At 36.9% G+C, this 17,125-nt stretch overlaps 1 protein-coding gene across 1 annotated transcript; it reads right to left on the bottom strand.

Moving 5' to 3' along the window:
- Positions 1 to 14,120: 14,120 nt before the first annotated feature.
- Positions 14,121 to 17,013, bottom strand: LOC119408661 (glutamic acid-rich protein; the record flags this gene model as incomplete). The annotated part of the gene is given in 4 exon segments (XM_037675504.1): positions 14,121 to 14,241; positions 16,077 to 16,148; positions 16,401 to 16,545; positions 16,902 to 17,013. Coding segments are annotated over 4 exon segments (450 nt in total), but the record flags the coding sequence as incomplete, so codon positions are not given.
- Between the last annotated feature and the right edge of the window lie 112 nt (positions 17,014 to 17,125).

Raw genomic sequence — 17,125 nt, 5'->3', positions numbered from 1 at the left:
TATTATTATTATTATTATTATTATTATTATTATTATTATTATTATTACCCTTTTGTTTGCCATTTCATTTTAACTTGTAAAAAAAAAAAAAAAAATCTTCATGCCTCTTTGATTGTCTATTGTTGTCGTTATCATCATTCTTTCTTAAAAAATAAAAAATAACCAGGTGTCTCTTGTAAATGAGTCCCCGAGGCTCAATGGGATTAACCTGTTTAAATAAAGGTCGAATGAAAAAAAAAAATTATTATTGTTATTATTAACCACCAAACGATCAGAATCAAAATAACATTATTAATCCAAAAGGGAAAAGAAACAGGACAGGTCAAAGTGCAGAATAATTAACAATTAATTATTAATAATATTAATAAAATTTTACCTGTTGATTTGTTAGTAAACAACTTTTGTCAGCAGATGAACGGAGACGCTGCAGGATTCAGAGTCTTTAATTCTTTTAAAGGTGTGTTCTCTTGATGAAAACATGCAAACTCCTGGGGTTTGTTGTCAATTTTATTCTGGAAATCAGGAATATTTTTTAAGGTTTATATTTTTCTTTTGCGTATGTTTTTTATTTTTTATTTTTTTTATTTTTGCCTCTTGTTTTTAACCTGAATAAATCTGTAGTTTCTGGACAAATAAAGAAATAGAATAAATGTTTTGAAAGTAAAGGCAGAAAACACGTCTACCTAATTATTATCATCATTATTATTATTATTATTATTATTATTATTGTTAGAATAAAATAATTTTAATACAGTTAGAATTTTTTCACTATTTATTTATGTGTTTATTTAGTTATTTGCTTATTTTTTAAAATTTTTTGCACTTGAATTGTTTAACAAATATTTGTGGTCAGCGCACGCATAAAATAAACTTGAAAACTATATTGTGTTAAATATATTTAATTTTTAATTAGTCTTTGTACTTGAGTCAGGAATCTTTTGACATTTATAGATGAATCTTAATCAAATGAAACATTTTAAATGCATAAATAAATGAATCCTAATGTTCTCCATCCAGAGGTGCTGAGTAAAACATCTGCTCAGTGAGAAAAGCATCAGATTGTAGTTGTGATCCATTAACAGTCTCATCTTGTCAGGCCATCTCTGAACTCACCTCTCTGACTTCCTGTTTGCCTTCAGTCCTTCTGAGCAGATGAAATTCTCACACTTGAATCCCGTCTTTGACATTTGTTCTGAGAAAAGAGCTGAATGTTTCTGCTGCATTGTTTGGGTCAGGGTGTGTTGGACTGTGGCACCACAAGCAGGAAAACACACAAACCACACACACATCTGGACATTCTCACACACCCAGACAGAAAACTGCTCGTTCCCTTCAAGGCCAAGTGGTTCATCACAAGCTTCCTCCGCAGACTTCTTTCTCTTTGTGCATTTTTTTTTTTTTTTCTACCGTGTTGTTTTTGCCCAGAAGCAGCCGGACTGGTCCAGGTCCTGCAGAACAGTCTGCAGCTCAAACTTCAGGTGAGTCTCAGACAGAGGAAGAGCTGCAGCTGCAAGGAGCTGAAAGTAGCAGGACAAAAGGAAACAGATGCATTTATTGCTGTTTTTTTTATTGTTATTTCGTCAAGAGTCACAAAATGAATATAAATGAATCAAACTTTTATTATCAGATAAGGCTTTCTGATTGTCTCAATAATCTGGCATAAATCTTAATTAATAAAGAGTTGTTTATAATTTTAAACTTTAAATCATAAAATCTGAACATGTTTTTTAAATTCTGATTGTCAAGTGATTATAATTTTTCTTGACTTTATTTTTTTTACCATGTAAAGATTTCATAACACACTTTGTCCATGCATTATTGAATGAAGCTGCTTTCTCTAATTAATCCATTGCAATAAAAAAGAGGAAGCATTTTGGGCTGTAACAGATTATCATCATTTTAAAAAGAGTTTAAACCATTACCACCAAAAGGATCACAAAAGTCACTTTTTGCAATTAAATGAGCTATTTTTTTCTCAAAAAGAAAACAAAAAACAAAATACAAACCAAACCCTTTTCCTCACCTGATGGGACTTTTTGGCACCAATTTTTCAAACTTTTGATTAAAACAATAAAAGAGTAAAAATATACAATACCTTTTGTTTCTTTTCTTTTCTTCTATAACAGTATAATACTAAAATGTACAATGCTTTAAACATGTAAAACGAGAAAAAGCAGCAAATTCAACATATATAAGGCTCGATTAGTCAATACAAATTGATTTTTGCTGTCAACAACAAACATGTCACATATTTATAATTTTTTTATTATTATACTTTAAGTGCAAAAAAATGAACAAAACATCTTGATTTAAAGTGATCTGTGTGTTTTATTATTCCTGCTCTTTGTCAAATAAATTAAAAAGACACAACTGCAGTCAGACTGTTTAATTTCATTTTTATTTAGCATATTTTCCATTTAAATCTTATTCATCAGCTGATATTACAAGTTACACAGTTTTGTTTTTGGCTTATGTCTACGTCAGCATTTTGAACATGTTTTCCATTCAACCTTTATTTATACAGGTTAGTCTCATTGCGTCACGAGGACTCATTTTCAAGAGAGACCTGTTCTAAAGTACTGACAACAATAAACAACAATAAAAAGCAATTGTAATAAAAAAAGTAGTGTTATAATAACAATCAATTCAAAGTTCCATGTCAATACTAAAAACAAGAACAGAATTTGAGTACATATTTGTATATTTCCAACTAATGGCAACTGTTTATCATTTATTTATTTACTTGTTTATTTATTTATTTATTTATTTATTGGGTGAACTTGCACCAAATAACCCCACACTCCCAGTGTAAACAGAAAACCTGACTTGTGTTTTTTTCCTCATCAGTCTTTAGGCTGTTTGTCTTTTTTCATGCATTCTGGCGCCCTCTGCTGGTGAAATAGAGTAACTGCTGCTGGACCAAAAAGAACAAGGTCCTGTTGAAAGATGAGAAGTTCACTTTCTAACAGCCATGCCTGGAAAGTGTATATTCTCCTTCTTTATTCTCACTGACATGAAGCTTTTAAGTCCAGTGTAACACCGAGGCGAGGTTTCCAGTACATTTCCAGTAAAGAAATAAACTTAAACGGCAAATTAAAGGCATTAGAGGTCACTTCATCTGCCTCCACCTTCCTGACTCCTGTCTTCTTTTATCATCAGTTTTTATGCAGCAGCACACCATTTATAATGGTAACGACTTTGTTCCTCTTTTTTTGCAGTAGGTATTTATTAGAATACTTTATTTAATTACTTATTCAGAAAGCTGGCACACCACACATCATTGCTGCCAAAATGTGTTCAGATGTAGCAAAGCTAGAGAGACAGAGAGAGCCCCGCCAAGAGCCATTTGCTGTAAACGCTCCCAAATGCCCTCTAGACTTCTCATCAAACGTCAGATCCACCGTGATCGAGTCCTTAATCAGCTTCAGAGTTGGAAAGTGGAAGGAAAGAGAAGGGATTAGATGGGGCGGGGTGCAGGGTGTGTGTGTGTGTGTGTGTGTGTGTGGGGGGGGGGTTACCCCCAACTTTAAGTATGCTTTTAGTCAGCTGAACCCTTTTTCCCAAAGAAAAATTATCCTTGCATGAAATGGAGCTTTAAATGGGACTGAACACTTAATGCAGCAAATGGAACCAAAACCAAGAAGTTTCCCTCTCTGCAGACAACAAGACTGCATGCACAAGAGCTGAAGTTTCTTTTTTATATATATTTCTTTGGGGGGGGGTCTGCTGTTACAGTCCAATTAATGAGTGTGGATAGCACAGACAAGATTTATAGTCTATTTTAAGCTCTGCCATCCTGACAAACGAGCTCCCATCAGCCCCTGGCATGCCACAGATAAGGCATGCAGCTCAAGCGCATCATGAAAGGCTTCTGGGCTGGGGGGGGGGGGGGGGGGGGGGATTCTGTGCCCATTTGAGGCCCTTTTCTGCTCCACTCACGCCTAAATAAAGACGTCCTTCAAAGCCTCTCAGTGGTTTCACGTCACAGGCAAAATGGCACTTTTGAGCAAACGGGCAGCAAACGTTATGAATACTTCAAGGACCATTTAGAAATCCTTCAGATTTGGAGTCCGTTCTGCAGCTGCAGCTTCTGTTTCATGAGTGAAGCGCCACATTTATCTCTCTCAGAGGTGTTCAGAGCACCGAGGGGCTCTGCTAATGCACCCATCATGCTCCCGGCCCTTTAGTACGTTTCTGTGAGGGATTCAAGGAGCAAATGTTGAAATGTTAAACCAGCAGACAGAAGGTGTCCTGCTGTGTCCAACCATCGGCCCCGAGCATAAACAAAACAGTGGAAATGCTGAGTCCACACTTTTCTGTCTTTTGTGCATTTATTTTTAATTATTTTGCAAACTACTTTAAAATATTCTATTTTACTCGTGCGAGCATCAAAACAATCAACTCAGTTGTGAATAACTTTTGTACATTTATATATAATCTTTAGTGTTTGATTTTTCAGATTTAGATTTAAATTCTGGGGGGTTGCCAGCGTTAGCTGTTAGCTACTGCTTAGTTCATTTGGACATGTAGGTACAGTTTTTTACATTTAGCTAAAAGTTATTGTTATGTTCCTTTTTTTGTCTTTTAGCTACTGTTATTGTATTTTGGACTTTCAGCTACTATATGACTAATATTATCTTCCAGCTAGGTTAGCTTTAAGCAATAGTCTTGCTGAGGATGTCACTGAATCAAATGATGAGAGTGAAACTTTAACCTTCAGACACCTGAAGTAGTTCTTTGCATTTTAGCTGCTCTGGCAGCTCATGGCCTAAAACCTTGCAATGATCATATATTTTATTATTGTGTTTATTATTTTTTATAGTACTATTCATTTTTCCACCTGTTCCAATTAGATGAGCAACATTTAAATAAAATTTGTTGTTTGACTTTTAATCGGTCTGTCAGCACAAATGGCTAACAGTTAGTTTTATAAATACTGAGCTGAAACCAGGTGTGGTAGTAGCTGAGAGTCATCCCCAAAACACACCTCGTGTGCTAACCACTCACATAATGATTTATTTATTTTAACACTGACATTAATTGTTAGAGTCGGCCATGTCTGTTAACAAAATATAACCAGTGCAGAGTTTAATGAAAGTATTCACTGGACGCACATCTACAACTGAATGACTTTGGAACTCGACCATTTTCAAAATAAGTGTTCAGTGAAACTGGTAAAGCTTAAACTGGGGCAGCTGTGGCTGAGTGGTTAGAGCAGTTGTCCACAAATGGGAGAGTTGGGGGTTTAATTCCACCAGTAGTCGCATGTTGAAGTGTCCCTGGGCTGAACCCTCACTGCCTCTGATGTCGGTCCATCGGTGTATGAATGTGTGTGGAGGTAAAAGAGGACACATGTTGTGTCAGAGCACTTTAAGTATCTGGATTAGAGAGAAAGATGCTCTACAGTCCATTAACATTTATTTCATGAGCAGAGACCTTCTGACCTCCAGTGTGTGATGAGCAGATGCTCCAGGACAGAGACCGTCAACTTATTTAACTTTATTGAACAATTAAAACCTTTGTTGTGATAAATAAGGCCTCGGTCAGCCTCAGTGGACCAGTTTCACCCAGAAAGTTGACCAGTTCAGACCTGGGTTTTGGTAAAAACATGCCAACAAAGCTGATTTTATGCAACAGTAATCATTTATTTTAATGTATGGCAAAATTAATTTAGCACAACACCTGAGAACAACAAAAATAAATCACTGTGATGCCACTTTGGTTGTTGATATGTGCTGCTAACTATCCATGCAGCTGATCTCATGCTGCTGATCTCATGCTGCTGATTCATTTCATGCTGCTGTTGTTTCTGCACTGTGTTTAGTGTATTCTTAGTTTAGCGTATTTCTTAGTAGATCCTTAGTACTGTTTCTTTTACAATTTATGTTTTTGCTATTATTGGATGTAACTGGGACCCTGTGTACACAATTTTGTTCCACCTCATGTACCACATGTGATGCGAATGACAATAAAGAACCTTGACGTTGAGAAGTACATATTTAATATTTGTGTGGGAAAATGATCAAAGCATCAACTGGTCTCCTGTTGTTAATTTACACAAAACAAAGCTCTTCTTCATGTTGGTTAAATTTTAACGATGACCACTCGAAGCTTCTTTTGTAAAGTTTAATATTTTTAATTTGCTGCGTCCAAACAGCTTAGTAGTTAGTTTCCATTTCCTTTCAAACCTTCTCTTTTATCTTTAGAGCAGACTGATGGAAATGTCTTGGTAAAAGCAAAGCGAAGTCACAAAAACCAAAGCAGACATGCAACCAAAACATTTACACGACGTGTTTTTCATTGTACACCGAGGAATCGGAGTAAAAAGTACAAACTTGTAGTGTTTTCATGACTTCACCTGGTGCTGACAGACTGCAAACGATCCGTTTGACCCCATGTGGGCGAGCAGACCTAAAGCCGAGACGTTTCTCTGCATTTAGCATCAGCTGCCAACGGTCAATCCAGATCTGCAGAATTATTTCACTACGACAGCAGGATGAAAAAACAGAAAGGAAACTGAAGGACTCAGTGCCACCTTCACTCCCTGCGGCCTGTCGCTGGTTATTTGTCAGACTCTTGAATGAAACATTTCTGACATTAAACACCTGTTAACTTTTACGTCTTGTGAGAGGAGTGGCTGAAAGGCAGCGCATTATGTTCAGTGCCAGCCAGCCAGACCAAATCCCCAGTAGAGGAAAGACCACTCCCAGAGCGGAGAGGCAGCAGCAGGAGTGAGCCCCGTCTCCCCCCTGCAGCCGTCCTCCAGGATCCCCCACATTTAAACCCAACAGTTAGATCAATTCCAGTTGACAGCTGCGTGAAACCGCCATCTTTCCACAGCTCTGCTGCGCAAACTGCACGGGTACCACCTGCATGCAGCCCTGCTGAGGAGGGACAGGAGGGAGACGTGGGGGAGCGGTCCCCCTCCAGGTTTTTCTTTTCTGCTCTTTATGGTTTGGATGACAGGTCTGGGTGTGACCCAACAGAGTCCAGGGGAGCAGAACCACTCAGAACCAAGAGTTTCACTCGGTGATGTCCATCAGAACACGTTGCGCAGTTTGTTCCAGACCTCTGCGAGCTGCTCAGTGAATTATTATTCATTTTTAGTGCGACAGCTCAGGTTGTTAAAAAGAGTCAGTCAGTGATGGAAATACTCATTGTCCGGTCTGTAGTACTTCTACCTCGCATCCTGAAGACAAATACTCACTCTGTTCTGTTTTCTTGTCAGCTTCTGACACTTTTAAGCAAACACGTAAATCTGTAACTAAGAAATTATGCTGAATTAAAAATATTCACTTTTGGAGTGAATTTTATCCACAATATTTGTATATTTGTATGTGAGGGGGAGTGGTGGCACAGAGGTTAGAGAAGGTGGGCCTGTGACTGGAAGATCGCCGGTTCAACTCCCGGTATCGACAACATCAAAATGTGGGTGGCATAGGTGAAACACCCACACCCACCTCCACCCTCATTTGCTCCACTCGGGGTCCTTGAGCAAGGTCGTTAACCCCCACCATCTGCTCCTTTGAGCGCCCTAGACATCAGCTCTCTGCTCCACACAGAGGGCTGTGGTAGCTCGGTGGTCTGTGCTTGTGTCAGGAAGGACAGCCGGCGTAAAAATAACTGTCAAGTCTTCGTGCGACTTAGTTCTTTGTGGCGACCCCTGAAGAAGGAGCAGCCGAAAGAAGAAAAATAAATTGTATATTTGTGTGAACGTTTATGAAGCATTCACACGATGGTGATCCGTTTTTCGGCGCGATTCTCGTCCCGCAGTTTTCAAGCCATTTCCACAAATCATGAATCAAAACGTTCGGCTCTTTCAGGACAATCCTGCTGTGACTTTTGGTATTGGTGCAACGTTAGGTTAGCTATTTGGGTACCACTTTACAATAAGGCTCCCCTCATACATCGCTAATAAACAGTTTATAGATATGTTATTAATTCCTCTATAAAACACTTTATAAATCATTAATAATTGTTTATTATGAATTAATTAAGGGTGACAGAGACAAAACTGACCACTTTCTTGCCAAATCTGCCATCTATAAATTTCATCTAAAGTTGTTTTATTAAACATTTCAGACTAAGTTACTACCTTGTAAGCACAATAAGCATTTGTAAACTTATTTCTTTAGCATATAATATTGTACTTTATCACAGCATTATAAGTATCTACAACTAATATTATAGCCTAAAAAAATGAGGTTTACAAATGTTTAATGTGCTTACGAGGTAGTAACTTAGCCTGAAATGTTTAATATAACAACTCTAGATGAAATAAATAGGTGAACACATTTGACTCACTATTTGGCAACAAACTGGTCAGTTTTGTCTTTGTCACCCTTAATTAATGCATAATAAATACTTATTAATAATTTATAAAGTGTTTATAGGGGAATTAATAACATATCTATAAACAATTTAGCAGCCATCTATAAGGGGAGCCTTATTGTAAAGTGGTACCACTTTTTGAAATATTTAGCGACTTCTGCCACTTTTATTTCTCATAGAAAATTAACTGAGCTCATTTTACATCCTTCAAATCTGTTTACAACCTTTTATTGCTCCCTTTAGCTTCTTTCTGCTAGCTGCAACATTTTTGTGCTTTTTCTAACTCCTTTTTTACTAATTTCAGCTAATTTCTGCTAAATTCAGATTTTTCTGCTATTTCAGCTACTATTTAGTTATTTTATGCTAATTCAAGACTTTTCAGCTAATTGCACATTTTAAGCTTCTTTTTCATTTTTATCAGCTACTTTTCAGCTATTTTTTTTATTTAATTTTGGCTTTTTCTCGGATAATTTACACTTTTTTGTGCTCATTTCTTTTTCTTTCAGCCTAGTTGGGCAAACATGCTCTTCCTGCGTTCTTCTGCTAATGTAAGCTTATTCTACCTTTTCAGCTACCTTTTTAGCTAATTTTAGCTGTTTTCAGATGAATCCAAGTTTTTCGAGGTAATCTTTGCTACTTTCAGCCCAATTAACTACTTTCTGCTAATTTCAGCTTGTTATGCTCCTTTCAGCTTATTTCTGCTAGTTTCAGTTATTTCATCTACCATTTAGCTGTTTTTATGGTAATTCAGCCATTTCAGCTAATTCCACATTTTTTGCACTAATTTCAACTTCTTTCAGCCTAATTCAGCCAAAATGTGCTCTCTCCACTTCTTTCTGGTAGTTTAAACTTATATCTGCATTTTCAGCTACTTTTCAGATTTTTTATGCTAATTTCTGCCGGTTTTTAAGATAATTTACTTTTTTTGCGCTAATTTCTACTTATTTAAACTTTATTAAGCAAATATGTGTCCTTTCTGCTTTCTACTGCTAACTTAGGTATGTTCTTCCATTTCAGCTAGATTTCAGCATGTTTGTAGCTAATTTCAGCTGTTTTTCAGCAATAAGCATTCACACTGCATTTTCACAGGAAATGCAATTTCTCTAGTTAATGATTTTTTTTCTGCTGCTTCATTTTGACTTGAAATTGTGAGACAGATCTGAGTTTTTCCCTCTTCTGTTCACTGATGATTCAGATGTTCAAGGTTAAAAAAAACTATATTAGAATCATATTGTGAGGTATATTTAAAATCATATCAATGGCAAAGCAGAGAAAATGAACTTATGTTTCAATAATAGAATTATTGCCTGATTGAAGTAAAAATGTATTTATAGACCAGAAGGCACTTTTGTATATTTTTGAAGTCAAATGTTAGTTGACTGTTAATTGTATTGGAACTGTACAACAAAGCAACAGCACATGCTGTAGAGCAGACATGGCAACTTAAGGCCTGAGGGCCAAAAGTGGCCCTTGGACAATCTCCATCAGGCCCCCAATATCCTTAGTTTAAAATAAATAAAAAAAACAGCCAACTTTTTAAATAAAGCTTGATAAATTACCAGCAATTTATCAACAAGAATTAAGGAAATTTAAATTAAACGCATTATGCAAAACTGTTTTTAAAACATTTTTAAGTCATTGTGTTTCCAGAACTACACTGAACTTTAGACTTAGAAACACAAATGTATATGTTTGTTTTGCATATTTTTGCTAACATGTATAGCATGTTAAGCTAATGTGTATATATTGTCACAAGAGCCATTTTACAGAACATGTCTTATATTCCTAAAGGATACTGGAAATGCATGATTATAAATCGTGTGAACTATGCGGCAATATGACAAATCGTGAAAAAGGTCTTTTAGATTATCTGTCATAAAGAAAATTTATTTTCCAATTCTCTATGCTGCCCTTTGATTGCTTTAAACGTCTTGATGTGGCCTTTTGGATTAAAATGTTGCCCACCTCTGCTGTAGAGGGTTGATTCTAAAAGTAACAATGAACATATAATCTTATTTAAAGAATTCTTTGTTTCTCCCTGTGTGATTGGCCATTTAAAACCTGAAAACATTACATTTATCCATCTTTTCTCTGTTCAGCTAAATTATCTCCAAGCTCTAAACTCCCTTTACGGAAAAGAGACAAGATGAGGTTTAGAGAAGCAGCTGCAGCTATAAATGTGTTGATGTACTGAATAAACGGGCTAAACTTACATTTCAAGACAAAATAATGGTTTTGTCAAGTACAAACAAAAGTATAAGTTAAAGAATATTATGTATTAATGTCACGAGAACCAGTCAAAAACAATTTAAAAAAAAGTTTTCTCAAATCAAACTTGAATGCGTTCGTAAATGTAAAAGTTGGAAGTAAAGTTTGTAGACAACTACCACGTGTGTTTATTTACAGAAGCAGTCGACGCGACTGAAAACGTGCGGACTGTTGGGAAGTCCAACAATTTCGATGCGTTGGTTCGTGTTTGCGCTCAGATTTAAAGATTAACGTACGAAGAAAAGCCTCGTGGGGTTTGGTAGATTCAGCTGCTGTGCTTTGTTTACACTGAGCGCGTACCTGCATTTCATAATTACATATCAATGTCTGGTAAACTACCGGAGTGAGCTCTTTCAAACCGCACCATTTGATATCGTTTAGAACCAGTTTCATGGCTTTTAATGAGTATATTTTAAATAGTTTTAGCTGAAGACCATCTTTCACTGTTCCGAGACTATAACTGGGCATAAAGCTCAAATTAAACCATCTACTAAGACTCAAGTTGGCGTTGGCTGACACTTTATTTGTGCTAATTTAAAGTCAGAGATGGTAACGAGCCTGAAGCGTCTGTTGTACTCATTAGGTCTGATGGGTAAAGAAGCTGGAGGTAGCAGGGTTTAAAAAAGCTAAAAGCAGGTTATGTGATGCCGCTTTATTCTTTTAAATCGTTTTCTTGATGCGAGGTCTTTGCAGAAAACCTGCTTGACAAATCTGAAAAAAAAATCCTTTTGGACTACAATGATTATAGCCATTTAAATTATTCCGAGTTATTATGAGTGAAAGCTGCACTGTTCGTCTGCCAGACTTGGTGGTTGGGCGAAAACCGATCCAAACCTTTTAATACGACAAGTTGAGCTAATATTTTAAGGCTTGGATTGCAAAACCAGGAAATACCTGAGAAAGGTACACCTTTAAGGAATAAAACCTTGGCTGCCCGCAGGAATGGTTGGAAAACTCCAACTAGAGAACTCGGGCTGCGTCCTGGACCTGCAGGTTCAGGTGCAGCGACAGCCTGTCTGTCTGACCCGTCTGTCTGTTTTACAGACAGACACATGCATTTACGAAACAATGAAGATGAGGTTCATGAGCACAAGCAATGAAGGTTCTGCAAGCTTTTCTCAGATTCGGCAACGAAAGTGGGAAGAACTACATTAATTTATTGTTACCAGTAAAATTTCTAGTAAAAAATAATTAAACGGTCCAAACGGCGAGGCTATAAAGATTTAAGACAAAATATATTTTCACCGTATGTGCACAGATTATTGCGTGAACGTTTATGAAGCATTCGCACCACTGTGATCCATTTTTCTTCCGTATGTTTTTCGACACGGTTCTCGTCCCGCAGTTTTCAAGTTATTTCAATAAATCATATTTTAAAACGTTCAGCTCTTTCAGGACAATCTGCTATGACTTCTGACATTGGTGCAACTTTAGCTTTTTGAAATATTTAGCCCTTCTGCCCTTTTTGTCTCACAGAAAATGAATTGAGCTCATTTTACATCCTTCAGATCTTTAGATCTGTTTACAACCTTTTACTGCTTCGGTCACATTTCGTTCTGCTTCAGCTTCTTTCTGCTATTTTTTTTTCAGCCGTTTTGTGTTGTGTTCAGCTGTTCAGATTCTTTCTGCTAATTTCAGCTTTTTGCGCTCCTTTCAGCTTATTTCTGCTAGTTTCAGTTTTTTCTGCCGTTTCAGCTATTTAGCTGTTTTTATACTAATTTTAACATTTGTAGCCCACATTTTTTTTGCACCCATTTAAACTTTTTTCAGCCTAATTCAGCAAAAATGTGCTCTCTCCACTTCCTTCTTGCATTTTCAGCTTATTTCTTTTCTTTTTTTTTTTGCTACTTTTCAGCTGTTTTTGCTCATTTCTATATTTTCAGATAATTTCAATTTTTTTGTGCTCATTTCCACTTTTTTCAGCCTAATTGGGCAAGCGTGTTCTTTCTGCTTGCTCCGACTTCATACATCTACTGTGTACATTCACTTCATACGCTGCTTTGCCTCTTTACTACAAATGTCAATGTCAGGACCTTCACTTCATTTCATTTTATAGACATTTTATTTTTTTTATACCACTATACTACAATTTAAGACAGTATCATACTTTTATTATTTTATTTTATGCTTATGTTTATTAAATGTTTTAATGTTTATTGTTGCACCAGGGCTCTGAGAGTAATGTAATTTCAATCCTGTGTATGTCCTGTACATATTGCAGTTTTGACAATAAAGTTGACTTTGACTTTTTTAATTTAAGCTTGTTCTACCCTTTCAGCTAACTTTTTGTTTTTGTTTTGCATTATTTAGCTAAGTTCAGCTGTTTTCAGATAAATTCTAATCTTTTGTGGTATTTTTTGCTAGTTTTAGCCTAATTAACTTCTTTCTAATTTTAGCTTGTTATGCTCCTCTCAGCTTATTTGTACCAGTTTGGTATTTCGGCTACTATTTAGCTATTTATGCTAATCTTAGCTTTTTAAGTTAAATCCACATTTTTTTAGCTCGTTTCAGCTCTTTGAGCTTCCGTCTGAGTTTAGTCTTTGTTCTGCCTTTCAGCTACGTTTCAGCCATTCTTTTTTCTAATTTCAGACTTTTTTTTAACTTATTTACTAATTTTTGTTTTCTTTTCTGCTTATTTAAACCTATTTCAGATAATATTTATTCTTTCTGCTTTCTTCTGCTAATTTAGGCTCGTTCTTCCATTTCAGCATGTTTTTAGCTAATTTCAGCCGTTTTTCCCAGCAATACGCATTGACACTGCATTTTCACAGGAAATGCACTGTCTCTAGTTATAAAGTGATTTTAAGATACACACCAAAATATTATTTTAATAGTTTATTATAAAAACAATCCTTTCAGTATTCATGACTTGAATAAAAAGAGAACTACAAATGACTAATAAACTAAAGAACTGCTTTAGTCAGTATTTTTCATTAATAAAACAAATGAAAAATAACAAATAGAAATTAGTAAAACCAACTTCCTTTTCTGCAGCAGGCGGTGTTTTATATGCGAGAAAAAAAGCAGTTTAATGTGAAACGTGAAAATATTTTGCATCTTTTACTGGTAATGCTGTTATTTTTTTCTGATATTAAATGAAATAAACTACTGTTTTTATGTGAACATTCAGTCTAAAAGCATAATCATGGAGAAAAAACGATTCCTTTCATTCACAGAATGAATATTAAAGAAGAAGGTTGAGGTGCAGCCTCTGCAGAGCGACGGTGAACGTTGATTCAGCACCTTCATCTCAAAGCACAGCTTGGTGGAAACATTACCGCAGGACGAAAAAGTCTGATCCAAACCATATGGATGCAGAAGAGCTGAGGGTGTTCTAAGGGATTCTTACAGATTTACACCCCGCCATCGGAGGAAAGTGTCAAATATTCTCCTGAGCTTTTGGGTATCGACTGAGAGCGAAGCACTAACAGCTTCTCACGCTGACGGACGGCACAGGTCTCAGAATGTGGAGTGTAAAACCAACACCGCAGGGGCTCACGGCTCCACCGCCGTCAGAGGTCTCAGCGTTTGGCTCTCTTGGAGGGGGGCTCCTCTGATTTCTGTCCTCCTCGCGTTCGCACAGCAGGAGGGCTGGCCTCCCGTTTACGGCCCCCCTTGGCTGCTGCCTGGACCCTCGTCCCACTGCAAAGGGGAAACAAGGAGCAAGTGTCAGTCCACGATTCAGCCTGGGCTTATTTGTGAAACATCCTGCAATAAGTGCTACATGCACACAGACCGGAGCCTGTCTACATGAGGCTTGTGCTGGAAAAACTGCCCGGGAAAGAATTCAAAACATGGTTCAGGTTTCACGACTTCTCTAGAATTTAAAACAGAGAAAAACGTTTTCGACAAAACCAGCTCTTTCTCTACAAACGCTCAGAACAAAACCCGGAAAAATGGAGCTAAAACAAACAGTGAAGGTACGTTTTATCAAAAACAAAGAAGCAACAATGAAAAGAACAGAATCATTGAGTCTTTCTATTAAAAAAAAAAAACGTTAATTTTAAGTTTGTGATGTGAGCATCTAAATGTGGAGGAAGATTCATCAACTGCAAAACATCAAGCTGAAGAAAAAAAATCTAGTGTATTTTTAGCTGTATAAGTCACTTTTTTTGCATAATTTGCATTCCCTGCAACTTATACGCAGAAGTGACGTATTTATGGATTTTTCTCATATTTATAAACTAATATTTGGCAGAGATACGACCGTTTTCATTCATTCTGACTGAAAATATTGAACACTACCATTTTCAGCCTCGAGATGGCACCAGAGTAGTATGGCATGCCGTTGTGTCATTTAATATGTAAAAGTGGCTATTAATGACACAGTCAGCTTGCCATAACCTTCCACCTTCGTCCAGCTCGCCTGGAGCAAACGTCAAATCTGCTTCATTTCACTGCGTCGCCCCGGCAAAATGCAGCTAATTTGACCATTAAATGCATTTATTAAGTAAAAGTTCAACTGAGACACACCTTTACTATAATGTTGAGCAAAAAAATAATTGTTTTTAGGTGCTTGTCTTGTTAAATTTTGAAGAAATGAGCAGCGACTCGTCCCTTGCGTGTGCCCGCTTCAACGTATCAGCTTTTGAAACGCAGCTGATTTGACCGTTAAAGTGCATTTATTTAACAAACGTTAAACTGAGATACACTTTTACTATAATTTTGAGCAAAAAAAAATTTGTTTTTAAGTGTTAATCTTGTTAAATTCTTGTTAAAGTCCTCCCGTGCATGCTCCCGCGGCTGCCTTTTGGCAGACAATCGATTTTTGGCACAACACCGGTCCACATTTCCAGGTTGTCAGCGGTGACTCATAATAGATGCGACGTATTTATGATTTTTCTACTTTATTAGACATATTTGGACTGATGCGACTTATAGGGCGGTGCAACGTTTACGGTGGAAAATACGGTAGCTACTTTATTGTTTAAATATTCTTTTCCCTATAGCAAGGCTATTCAACTGATGGCCCGGGGGCCAAATCAAGCCCATGGGTGAGCTCAGTTCGGCCCACCAATGGGTTCATTTTTAAATAAAACTAGATTTTAAACCATAAAACAAACTTACTTAATGACAATAACTGCAGGATGTTCAGCCCCTGAGCTCATGGATTTCAGTAACTGTGGCCCCTTGAGCAGATTAGTTGAATAGCCCTGCCCTATACTGTCCCTTGATTGGCTTTATTTTCCCCTGAGATCTAGTCATGACTAATCATTTCTACTGAAAATCAACATTAAAGAGTGCCCACTCTCCAACTCTAAATATATTATATAATAATCCTAACATATTGTCCAATTACTAACATTTAATCACATTTCCAAACCAGGTTAGGCCACTATACAGATTTCTTATTATTATTCTGAGAGCTGATTACTTTAGTAATTCTAGGAAATCTTTCAATGAAATATTCTCGTTCACAGATGTAAAAAGTTTTCGTCGTCTTCTCCTGAATGTTCCTTCACGCTGCTGAAGCTCACCGTGTGCCAGATGCGGTCTCCTCTTTACCGTTCTGCCGGCTCGCCCGGGTGGATGGTTTACTCGGCTTATTTCTGAGAAGCAATAAAAGAAAATTATTGCTTTAGTGCTAAATTTTCCTCGCCTGGCATTAAATGTGATGAAACTGTGTTCGTTGGGAGACGTTCAGGGTTGTGAGGGGATGAGAGTGCTACTGTTGCACAAATGACATTTCTATGGCATTACTGTCAAATTTGTCAACATGAAAAGTTTAATGAAGTTTATTTTGTGGATTAATAATGTGGCCCATTTTTACCCCCGAACGACTAAATAAAACCAGACTCTACCGTTCAGCCTCGAGACGAGACGCCTGCCGAGTTGTAGCTCTGGTTGCAGTTTCTATTTCTTCCTCATCTCCTTCTCCTTCCTCATCCTCTTCGTCTTCATTGGTCAGCTCAGTCTCTTTTTCCTCTTCTTTATGCTCCTTTTTACCTAAATCAAAGATAAAGGCATTTAGCATGGATAAAGGGAACTTTTACATGTTGCTGTTGCTTATTAATAAATAAGTTCAGCAATAGATGCTGACTTCACTTTTCTTTTCCGATTACACACACGCACACAAAGGGAAGAGGCAGGTAAAGATTATGGATGGATGGGTGATGCAACAGAAAAGAAAAAAACAATTTGGCAATGAACTGGACATGATACTTTAATGTATAGAAAATCTAACTAATAAAATCAATCAACAGTTCTGTACTTCATTATTTTGGCTCTTCACTGGTTCACTCTGGCCCAGTTTAAGAACAGCCCTTTTGTTATTAATTGAAATCTTGTCACATTTATTTTACCTGAATCTTCTGCAGCTGCAGACTTTGGTGGCCGTCCTCTTCGAGCAGGTCTCTTTGGAGCCGGCTCCTGCTCCTCCTGTTGATCCTGGTCCTCCTGTTGCTCCTCCTGAGCCTGAAGAGAAAAACAAGCACCTTCATCTGAGACAAATGTATATAAGATGAGACAACACTCTCAAATGATTATAGTAGAATTTAGTGGTGAAACATGCAGATAAATATCAACA

Source organism: Nematolebias whitei, chromosome 4 (genome assembly GCF_014905685.2).
Source record: "Nematolebias whitei isolate Nwh7 chromosome 4, NemWhi1, whole genome shotgun sequence".
In the NCBI taxonomy this organism is placed as follows: Eukaryota; Metazoa; Chordata; class Actinopteri; order Cyprinodontiformes; family Rivulidae; genus Nematolebias; species Nematolebias whitei.
This window is presented reverse-complemented; position numbering and strand designations above follow the sequence as displayed.